At 36.3% G+C, this 12275-nt stretch overlaps 1 protein-coding gene across 2 annotated transcripts in view; it reads right to left on the reverse strand.

Moving 5' to 3' along the window:
- The window catches only part of LOC126822372 (protocadherin Fat 2), a 58868-nt gene that overhangs the window by 13097 nt on the left and 33496 nt on the right, over positions 1-12275 (reverse strand). The window contains exons 2-14 of one of the 2 annotated variants that reach the window (XM_056101361.1): positions 10959-11087; positions 9828-10007; positions 8925-9112; positions 8420-8730; positions 7599-7848; positions 6673-6883; positions 5755-5916; positions 4661-4801; positions 3659-3814; positions 3111-3284; positions 2187-2377; positions 1292-1873; positions 412-604 (exon numbers count right to left, since the gene is read on the reverse strand). The exons of the other annotated variant lie outside the window; for it this stretch is intronic. Of the exons in view, the coding sequence (XP_055957336.1) occupies positions 412-604; positions 1292-1873; positions 2187-2377; positions 3111-3284; positions 3659-3814; positions 4661-4801; positions 5755-5916; positions 6673-6883; positions 7599-7848; positions 8420-8730; positions 8925-9112; positions 9828-10007; positions 10959-11087 (2868 nt within the window). The remainder of the gene's footprint in view (positions 1-411; positions 605-1291; positions 1874-2186; positions 2378-3110; positions 3285-3658; positions 3815-4660; positions 4802-5754; positions 5917-6672; positions 6884-7598; positions 7849-8419; positions 8731-8924; positions 9113-9827; positions 10008-10958; positions 11088-12275) is intronic. 2 annotated transcript variants of the gene reach the window in all.

Here is a 12275-nt window from a genome sequence, read left to right on the forward strand (position 1 = left end):
AAGACGTGGTGAAGTCTGTAGAATACGAAAATAAAATGTGAACTAGAATGCAAAAATAAAATGTGAAGTAGAATAATAAATCTACGGACACTTTTAGAACAATAACAACAGTTATAATAATTTAAAAAAAGATTTCGGCTGTTCTTATCTGCTCGAGAAAGTTTAACTTCAGGTGTGTGCACGTCAAGTATTAATTGTCCCCGATAGTCCGAATTTGTCATACAAAGTATAACTTCCGTTCGAAAAGCGCACCTTTGTAAATAAATTTGACAACTGTCTGTCAGTGGAGATCAGCCGTCGTACTGTTTAATTTGACAAAGACCAATGATTAATCATCAAATACCCAGCTTGTACGTGTCGCCTGTCCAGTGTTAACATATCTAGTTGCAAAAGATCTTATATAATACCCACCGTCTGCAACTTTTCGGACTTCAAAAGCATCGGTGTTAGGGTATATGTTCTCAGTAACACATTCCAGTAATGCTTTATCTGTTGTATCATCATCTGTAAGTGTAATGTCAGAGTTCGGTACCTTTCCCGCAACAATGTCATCTTCTTTCCACTTTCCCACATCATCTAGACCTGCTAGTTCTAGTGGTTGATTCTATAAACATAACACAGAATAATATGCAAAAATATAACAGAAACGGTTTGATCACCCAATGTTCAAAGACAATGAGCGAAATAAAATGATCCCCGAGTAAATAAATCATTTCTCGACTACCACGTAGATAGGGTGTAACATACAGTAGACGCTAACTAGAATATTTCGGGACTAACTAGGAGGAAACCGGAGAACTCGGACGAAACCCATCAGTGTAGACAAGCAACTCTACTTCTTATCACCCACAATGCTGGCGTTGAATCCATCATTTGAACGGCTAACCGGCACTAGGGCTGGATTGATAATTGAATTATTCCACAATATTAACGACACTGGTGCTCTTCCAGCTACCATACAACAATTAACTTCTGCGTTCAAGTCATGAATATAATGCAATCCATCACAACATAATTACAATAATATATTTCTGTCCAAAAGGCATGACAATGATATACGTTCACTTGATAATACTAAGACATAGGCTATATTCATACATATAATTTTCTAAAATTGACAGCATTTAGCCGTGCTGAACCACTGACAAGTGGGAACCACAGCGGAAAATATCCGGCCAACGCTGGAAAAGAACCCAAGGCATCCTGGTTAGGGAGCCAGCGTCTTACTAACTGACCCACCGTGGCTCTCTTGTAAGATTGGAGATAAAATACATGTGTAGTTTTGACTTACCCATGTAAATATAATAAGAGCAGTACTGGAAAGAGGTCCGGGGTTAATTCCCGTATCTGTGGCCTTCACCTTCAAATTAAACTGTGTGTTGTAGTGGCCATTTAAGGATTTTAATAACCTAAGTTCACCAGTTGGTGACATGTCAAAATATTCATTAGCGGAATCAAGACTGTAGACAATATTTTTATTGATGTCTTCTTTGTCCTTGTCAGTAGCTGTCACCGCTGCGCCGCCTTTGACTGGTATCGCTTGTCCAACCGTCAGAAGTTCATATAATTCATACTCATAAACTCTCGGATCAAGTTCCGGAGTAAAATCATTGATGTCACGGAGATTTATGTCTAACTGAGTTGTTCCAACGCCACCTAGACTATCGGTGATCTCCACAGTAAAACTGAGCACAGTCTTCGCAGCATCTGCATCAACATCAAGTTCTTTAATGTTAGTGATTTCTCCAGTTGTTGGGTTGATATCAAAGAATGAAGCATCTTCTTCGGTATAGTTTAGCGAGTAAGTGTAACTCTGTGTGGCTTTTTCGTCGTCTTCGTATTGGAAATCTGGTTTTGCTTTAACAGCCCCGACCTAATGAAAGACAGATATACATGGATTAATTATAATATTCATTTGTTTTTATTTTGGTCTACTGGTATGGGTATTTCTTATCTATCCTTACATGCCCAAAATGGAATACAAACTAATGTCTAACCATTGGTTTTTGACCCACAGAGGACAATTATTTGGTTTCCAAATATAAAAAAAATCATAACTTTTACATCTCATGTTCAATAATAGCCATAATCATCCAAACATAGTTATGCGAACTTCTCACATGAAAAGTGGTATTTCAGAGCAGTCTCTGAATTGTCGAATAACTAGATTCTGACTTTTAACCCACCTGTCCTTCATCAACGGTCACTGTATAAATTGGTTTAACGAAATAAGGTTTATCATTGGTATCTGTTATACTTATGGTTAAACTACCAGTAGCAGATAAATAACCATCTGTTGCCACACATATAAAACTATATAACTTGTATGGTCCTTCAAAGTCAAACGATTTACCCGGAGCTAACGTTATAGTCTTCACTGAAATTGACAAATAAAGTAAAACCAAGTACGAACTATCAAAACCATTAGATAAAATTCGAAGTCCTAAAAAACGGTATAGGCAAAATAGTGTAATCAACATATGGACGGTACAAGTTAAAGTAGTTCTTTAGAAATATATAGCTTTCTGTAATATGGAAGACAGATTGGACAACAAAGATAACAGTTAGGTCTTGTGTCCATTGTACACCCGCACGATTAGATGAAGATGGAGAGACGAAATGAATGCTAGTGTTGAGTATTATTCTGGAATGGAGGGTAGAAAATGTATCGAAGAGTTGTTTAAACACACGACAGCCTTTGTAAGAAAGGTCTCTTACGTAACTAACACTAAATGGTAGCTAGCTGCAGGTAGGGTTGTTATATTGTTCAGTTTGAGGACGGCATATAACAGTGTAAGAAGTATATACACCTTGACTGGTTGCTCCCTATAGATCCCGAGACCGCAAGCATTAACTGCAAATCGAGCACTGGTAGGGTCAATTATCAGATCGCCAGACCTAGTCAAAACACTATACCAAGTTGTACGTTTACTAGTAAATTATACACACTTTAGTCTGGGGTTCTGCTGTTACAGATTATTTTTGGTAACACAAGAGGAATGTTTTGGGTGAGTTTGGGTCTTAAGAAGTATAAATTATATTAATGAACCCAGACGTTGTTTGTATTTATGAGTGAAAGATAGGGGTTTTTCAGGGGCATTTTTACATACCCTTTTCATCTATTTCAAATAGCATATCCTCTGTTTGTGGAGTGGTATCGCATGAGATAGTTGTATTTTCAACATCAGTTATATCAAATGTATGTAGAATGGTTCCGGGTTCTGTATCTTCTGGTAATGCGATTTCGAAATTTTCCTTGGCAAAAATTGGTGCCACATTCAAATCTGTTTATGTAAACGATTAAAATACCTTAAATTAATGAATTATATTTTTACCAATGTATGTTGCTTTACATGTGTCAATGGAAGTTCAAGAGTCGCAGTGTTACCCACAGTAGCCTGGTGATGGTCATTTATGGTTGAATGCGGCTGTGACATTGTGGCGCAAAAATACACCTCGATTCCTGCGCAAGAATCACCCGTACCTTGGACTTACATTTGATATGCACGCCCTCTTTGATATGCACATAAGATATGGAAAATGAGAAAAATTGTTTCATTAAAAATTTACCATTTGGAAATAAACGATATGATAGGAAAATCTGGTTGGTGCAGTAAAGTAGAACATTAAAACACATTTCGTTTCGGCTAAGACATACCTGAGACTGTCACATCTATATAACACTGCACTGGAACAAATACTGTTTTGGAACCATCTTTTACTTTGTGGTTACCATCAATGATTGTCAAATTCCACTGGTAAGAATCTGTTGATTCTAGTCTTAAATCTTTCTTAACCTTAATATTACCCGTAGCTGGCAAAATAAAGCAAATAAAACATAAATGTAGACAACATCGTCATTATTGCCAATGCGTATCCATACCCACCCACACCATTAAATTTCCAGTGTTCATTTGATTTACACTTTTAAAAAAAAAGCAAAAATGACAAAACAATTAGTTCTTTGTGAGTCGTAGAAATTTTGTCGAAGAGAAGACAAAGGTTGGAATGATCATAATGAAATTACCAAAATATATCGACGGATGCTGATAACTGGAAATAAAAAAAGACTCGACGCGACAACTATTTGACATAAGCTACAATGAATGGTTGTTTTTTTTTAAATTGAAGTAGGCTAGAGATGTATAGTTGACTGGTTGACCATTTTATCTATTATAGATATTGAGCGCAGATTGCTCCTCGAGGACAGATTGCTTGTCTAATTTCCGTTCACTAATCTGCGCGCGCGGAGTTAACTCTGTCCAGGTATTTAATGGATTACCGCGATGATAATCCACCTAATCCTACTCGGTATTCACCATGGATCACTGCGTTAAATTAGTATTATCGTTTAAATGTTTGACGTCAATTTTTATTATGAATTAATACTATGACATTGTGATCCAATTTCGTTGATGCAAAGCATTTATTGTGATATTACATATGCCTAACATTATCTCGCACTTTGAATGCCCATCCCACCATCTGACGATAAAGGATAAAGCACACTATGTAGCTGAGCGGAGGGGGGGTGGGGGTGGGGTGGGGGACTTGGTGAACAATGTGGTTTTCAAAGCGTGACATTTCTAGTTTAATTGTTTTTGATTAAACACTGTATATTTTCAAAATTATTTACGAAGCACGTGATTGGAATACTTACCTGAATCAAAGCGATAGAAACCATAGTCGGGGTATGAAGTAAACGTAATATGTAGTGGATCATTTTCTGGATCATTAATGCCTAGTTTATATACATCGGTATCAATTGCATTTTGTTTTAATGCATCGATTTCAGTTGAATCTGAAATAATATGAACAACAAATGACATTATCGTGGGGCGGATTTTGGCACTGTTGACCAATTTCTCCAAACTAGGCCCCGCACTAGAAAGGGGCCCCGCAGCTACGAACTTTTTCTAGACAATCTGGCAGCAGATTAATGACTACGACTAATGTGTATAGGGCTACATGTATTGATCAGTTACTAATTGTGAAGTAAAACATACATGGCCTTAAATATGAATTAACATAGGCCTAGTTAAAGTTATTCATATCCTCAATGTATTCATATCCCGTAACTTCGGGCCTCCCAAATTGGGTTCTGCATTTTCTACGACCGGCCCTGACATTATGACATTAAATAGCAATGTATTAATGATTACGCATGCGCATTGTTCAAATCGATGTAGCAGATATCACAAAGTAAGTTGGGAGTCAGGGTCACTTTAACATTCTTAAAACAACGGGTTTGAGACCAGTGTATTGCTTCGGCGTTATTTCTACTGTACCAATAAGGGAATCCTTCTCATATTTACCGCACCTCCATACATTTTTATACTTATATTTTATACATTTTTATATATTCAATTTAACAATGAAACTCACTAAACACAACTCACTGATAGTACAGAAGGTTAAATACTGCCCCCACATCGTCTTTGCAAAAGGTAAAAAAAAAAGAAAGGAAAAAAAGGTTCTTCCGAATCCAATATCTTCATATCGTTTAAAACGCTTCCATATTAAAAACAAAAACCTCTTCTAAATGGGACATTATAAAGTACTGACTCTGTTCTAACACTGCATTACAAGGGCGTGTGGGATCCGCTGATTATATCAATTACATACATTATCAACATAGGGGCAATCATGGACTTCCAAAGTTTATCAAATTAATCAATACCCCCCACCCCAATCGCGAAGTAATATAACAATGAAACTATATGAATTGTAAATTACCAGACAATAAATATCTACCTATTGGACTACATTCAGCTGTGGGTTGTTTATTTGGTGCAACTTCAACTTCTAGCTTTCTTGTATCGGAACCTCCATTACCATCTGCACATTCCAAATTTATTTCGAAATGCTCTCCATCTAATTCATAGAAGGATGATCCTCGATATCTTACATTGAATTCTGTAAGCAAAATAACTAGATACATTTGAGTTATCTGTCCTGTATTAGTATTGCAATGATAACCCGCTGTTGTATGCCTCTATGCCTACACGTTTCGGGTATTGCTGTGACAAAATGTTATGAAAATCGGACCACCCCACCTCAGTTGTTGTCCAGACTGAGTATAGTTTACTTTACACTATAAAAATCTAGCGGTATGGTTCAAGGTGAAACATCTGGGAAACAAGTTAACCCTTGTACAGCACGCACGTCGCACGAAAGCAAGGGGTAATCTAAGACCCAATCATACCGAGGTTTTTGTACGCACAATCTTAATTAAATAGGCTACGACCAAACTACAGATTCATATAACGTTGAAGAATAATCAATCAAATTAAGAAAACTAATTTAGATAATAACAGTGAAGATTTGAATTATACGGTATTTTAGAAAGCACCTTCAAACTTTGCAAGTCTCGTTTATCGATTACATGTCGAATCGTCGTTTGTTGGTGTTGGTAGAGTTACTAGATTTGTTTACAGATCTAGATTACTAGAAGGATCAACATTATATCATTAGTAAGAAGTCCAAATGCAGAGCTTGCACGGAACACAGAACAGTTTAGACATCAAAATGTAATAAGTGTTTGATAATTTGTAATACACAAACATTTTGGTAATTTGCATATTCTCCATTAACACAAGTAACTGTGAATACTTTTTGCTAGCCCACATGATAACTTTTTCTTTCATCGTACTAGTTTTCTTAAATATTTACCTCCAGGAGTAGATGACCCACTGACAGAAAACGCATCTGTAAGTCTTGTTTGGTCTGAAGTAGGTGTTGTTGGAACAACACTCTGTATGGTACAAGTTACTTCATCATTTTCCACATCTTCAGTTTTGAAGGTAAAAATGTCCTTTGATGTCGTCTGATCTTTAGATGTGGCAGCAATAAATGATTTATCTAGTATCTTAGGACCTTTATTCTGTGAACGAGAAGAAAGAAATGTAATATTTCCAATGGATCGTCATACAGGGCGATCCTGTCGGTGACCCATTGGCTTAGTGATTAAAGGCGCTGGTTCACTAAACAGGGGGTCCAGTGTTAGAAAAAAAAATGTTCTTCGGAATTTTCCAGTTTAGTTTCCTCTGGATAGTCATTTTGGTACAACGTCAATGAACAGCCTATAGTTGCCGCGGTCCCGTGTAGACGTTGGTTTTATATGTTGGTTTACACGTAAAAGAATCCTTGGCAGCTGGAAATGGAAATAAATGTTGGCGGAACTCCATACCCAGTTGTTGCAACCCAATACAGGACTTTAAACCCGGTTTCATTTAATTTCATTTCCTCTGAAGACTCATACACATCATTGAAGGTTAATGTTTTGGGTTAGGGTTAGGATTATGTGCCATCCTTGGACATAATAGATATGATTCTTGAATTGTTTCAAAGACATTTTCGGATGTTTCTGGCGCTACGTCACAATTACATTGTACTACTATGCTACTTTGGTATCAATGTACAGTTGGGTAAAATTCAATAGATTCAATAAATTCATAAATAAACTAATCAATAAATCAACCCATAAATACTAACACAGATATGTTTCTACAACATATTTTCATCGACTTTCTGAATTTAATCTAAAAGATTTAAAAAAGAGCATTTATAGCTGACTTTATTTCGAAATAGTTTCTTACCCATACGCCTTTGATGGTAGTTGTATTGGATAAACCACCTTGATCCGTTGCAAGTATTTCTGCCTCGAGAATACCGTTGTATGGAACAGTAACAGCTTTCTTTAACAACACATCGCCATTAGTTAAAACATCAAAGTGTCCAGCAGCATCGGGTTTCTCAGATTTTAAACTATATGTAATCATAGCATTTGGTGGTGAGTCTTTATCAATTGCTTTAACAGTAAATAGTTTGGAACCCATTGATGTTGATCTAATAGAAAACAAATGAAATGAAATGCGGTTTAACGTCCTACTGTTCTGCTCCCAATGTGCTAATGGAGACGAGTAAAAATAACACAGATCTCCAATTTTGGTGCTACAATACGTTAATTACCCTTCACTATCCCATCTGGACAAGAATACGAGGATCAATTCACGGATGCCGAGATTTGACTTCCGACTAAATTGAGGATCGAACCGTGATGTTAACGCGATTGCGAACACAAATGTGACTACAATGAACACAGCGATTTTGCTAGCAATCATTGTTCGTACTGAAAGTCGCGAAACACTCGGAATTCCCAGATGAAACAGGCGCATTGACAATCTGGTCATGAATACCCTTTCACCTCTGGAGGCGAATCAAAATTCAATATGAACAACTCCATTAAATATGTAGTTAATAAATCAAATGCGATCGTCGCGTTCGCATTCGCCCTCAGAAACGACACTTACAGATCCAACTTAATAATCGCCGATATTTTAATGAGTTAAATAGAGGATATTTCCCTGATAACAACTCATAAAAAAGATTTGATTCATGTTTTATAAAAAAAACTTACGTTGAAATGTTAAAGTAATTAGTCGATGAAGCAAATTTCGGCGCCTCATCATTTTTGTCAGTTATTCTCACCAGTACTGTCGCTGTATCTTCACCACTAGTTGCATCCCTCACTCGTATAATCAAACTAATAGGATTATCATCAACTGTTAGTGTTTCATAATCAATAGCAACATTATTGGATATCTCTCCAGTTAATTGGTTCTGAACTGAAAACACGCCGGGCTTTGACGAGTTGACAATTTCATAAGAAAATGGATCATTTTCTGGATCGAACGCTTGAAAAGCAGGAACAAACGTAATAGATCCAATCTGGAATGAAATTGAAAGTATAGGAAGCTTTATCAATAACCACTATTATTTTAGAATCATTCTGTAATTCAGCGCCTGAACTGGGACAACTAGTCTTTTTTCCTAAAATCTGTTATCGTTATCTATCTCCTTTAAAGTGTAACAATTCTATTAAAGATCTTGTAAATACCATAGAAATTCAAAACAAGACTTACATCGCCCTCCTGTGCACTTTCGAGATAAGTTCTTCTTGTAAATTTGGGTGGATCGTTTTCATTAATAATACTGATAGGAATGGTGAAATCGTTCGATTTAAACCCATCATTAACAGTTATTTTAATAGAGTAGCTGGATTCTGTCTCAAAATCGAATTGCTGTCCATCTTTGATCGTAATAGCACAATCTGAATAAATAATACAGAGATGGTGAAATGAACATAACATTATTGACTGTTATACCCATAAACTAAACATTAATCCATACCCACTTATTAAACTAAAAATTCATAAATGGTGTACCAATTGCCACAATTATATACTGGCGTACCCACCTCTCACAATTATATACTGGCGTACCCACACATTGCGAATTCATAAATCGCAGATCCACAAATCGAGAATTCACTAATGGTGCACCCTCAAACTTAGAATTATTAGATGGTGAACAAATTAAGAATAATTCAAACGTGTACCCATAAACTCAGAAACATTCAGTGGTGTAGCCACAAAGTTGGGTTAATCAACGGATTACTCAAGGTAAGCTCATAGTGTGTCCATTGTGTTACCAAAAACACTCAAAAACAATTAATGGTTCACCCACAAACTCAAAGACTGTAACCACAAAGTAATAATTAGTCAGTGATGTACCAAAAAACTCAATGTTGTGTCAAGGAGCCAGAAGTCTTTAAAGATGTGCCACAAAACTCGAAAAAAAATCATTGTTGCATCAACAATTCAAAATCAGAAATAAGAACATATGCGCCAACCCAAAGACTAATAAAACGCTATCTGGCCACAAATTCAATAATGATTAACATCTGGAATAATTATATAAAAAAATACAAGACAATACTTAAGTTTATGAACATTACCACATACTTTATTTTAAGATGTACTTACTATCGGTGTCAAAATCTAAGATAGCTGTAGCCGTAGCCGGTGTAAAAACAGCTGAATAACTCAATTCATCATAAACTGTCGTATCCTGCGTTGTACATTTAAAAATCTCACTACCACTTAGCGTATTCTCTGGGACGCTCACAGTATCCGTGTTGGTAATTACGGGTTTATTGTTAAAATCTAGAAATTCAAAAACACGTATAATTATGCTAAACTGTTACCATGACTGGACCAGTCACGTTTCCAAGTTCTAATATTCATCATGAAGTCGCTTACCATTTCCTTACCTTGATAGCCACGCAGTTTCTGTATTACTACATTGTGTTTGAATCCAGGGTAACTTCTTAGCAAACGACTAATCAAGTAATAGAAATGAAATGAAAAGGGGTTGAACGTCCTACTGTTCTGCTACGACTAGACTAATGGAGATGGCATACGCCATGCAATGTGCTATGGGGGAAATTATGCCCGGACAACGGCCTACTCTGAAATCGGATTCTATCCTTACGTGCACGACAATGTGTACACGGGACCCCGGTTATTGGAGAGCTTCATTCATCATATTAGCAGTACACAACGGGAAGTCAAGTAATGAATAATATGATTATTGAAGTCCATAGTGAAGTCAAAATATCGAAGTCCGGGATGGTGTTATATCTTTTATTTGAGTCGTGTCTTTGATTGTCTTACACAATTTCTATCTAGGTGCTGTGTCGCAGAGTAATATTACATAGTTTAACAGTATTGTCACACTACTATAGGTAGAAAATAGCACTGAGAATGAAGTTCAGTATTTAGACGATTTGGATGGGCTCCCGATTCTTTCCCGCTGAGAGAGACCCGTCATCGTTGAAGAAGTTAGGTTTGAATTCAAGGCTGATGGATAATAACTAATATTATTTCATAGCTGTTGTATTTTCCCATATTTCTTATGAAATACGGTGTTCGAGATATTAAAAATACACAAGGTGAAGTCAAGTAAAGTGTCATATCTTTTAACTGAGCCATAGCATGGATAGTCTTACATAATTCCCGTCTAGCTGCTGTGTCGTTGAATAATATCACACTGTTTGACCGTAGGAAGTAGAAAAAAAGCGGGAATGAAATTTTTCAGATTTGTTTTCAGCTTACGTGTCATTGTAAGGGTTAATTCTGTAGTGACGTCAGCAGCAGAGCTGCCATCAGACACCTTGATATCCATGACAACTGTTTGTTCATCTGATAATCTTAGATCGTTAGATGTTATGATGCTACCATTATCTAAAATGAAAATTACTACACACGTATATACATTGTACTCTGAACAAAATATTCTATTTCATTAGATTTATATTGAAAGCAGCCGAGTCTTTAACTCCATATTTTCCATAATATTCGAAATTAAAAACACGAATTAGAAATCAATATTGATTAATTTCAATCAATAATGATGTTTTTACCTTGTCGTGAAACTATAGGATCCTAATATCCAATATTTAAGACACAATTAACATTTTATAATCAGTACACGAGTCGTGTACTACGCTATGGTTATCCTACAACAAAACGTGGAAGTAATTAGTAAAAGCTGATTCACAAACGACAAAATAAAAATTAAAAAAACGTGTAGAATTAATCAAACAGGCGTAATCGACTGCCGTTCAATTTGAACTATTCACGTATTTCCCTGAACACAATTGATTAGAAATTACAATATTTTTTTCAAATATCGAATATAAATCTCTTTACATATATTCATATTACGTTAATATGTGCTTTTAGGACCATTTTTGTCGATTTCGAGGATAAAAAACATAGAGCCATACTCTGAACAAATATTCAGTTTCATTCGAACGACACATAATATTCGTAATTTTATATTTAAGGAAAGACAGAAAACTAGGCAATTATGTTTGTTTGTGGAACACAAAGATCTGAGAGAAAACCCACGAGGGTGAAAGGCGACTATACATATACGCATGGTATCTACTTTCGACTTACATTCGATACTTTGGTCAACCACTCGAGACAATCAACCCTAACTGGCAATCAAAATCAAAATAAATACTAATTAGAATGCAATGAAAATAGAAAGGAAGCGAAATGAAAATGGGGTTTAACGTACTACTGATCGGCTCCGGCTGGGTTAATGAAGACGAGCATACATCAAACAGTGTGCTATGAGGGAAATTTTGCTCGGACAGCGGCGCTAAGGCCAACTCTTATATCGAATTTAAACTGCCAAGGGATCTTTTACGTGCACGCCAATATCCATCACTGACAAACGGAAATCCCGATGAACTTTCTCGGCACACACTGGGAGCGAACCCGCGACCACCAGGCTAGCGAGCCAGAGTTTTACCCACTTCGCCACCGTGGCCCCGCAATGAAAATAATTAGGGAAATAACAACTATTTACTACTGACTAGAATATATAATTTGAATAATAAAATACTCTTTGGAAAATAT

This window comes from Patella vulgata, chromosome 1 (genome assembly GCF_932274485.2).
Source record: "Patella vulgata chromosome 1, xgPatVulg1.2, whole genome shotgun sequence".
Classification (NCBI taxonomy): Eukaryota; Metazoa; Mollusca; class Gastropoda; family Patellidae; genus Patella; species Patella vulgata.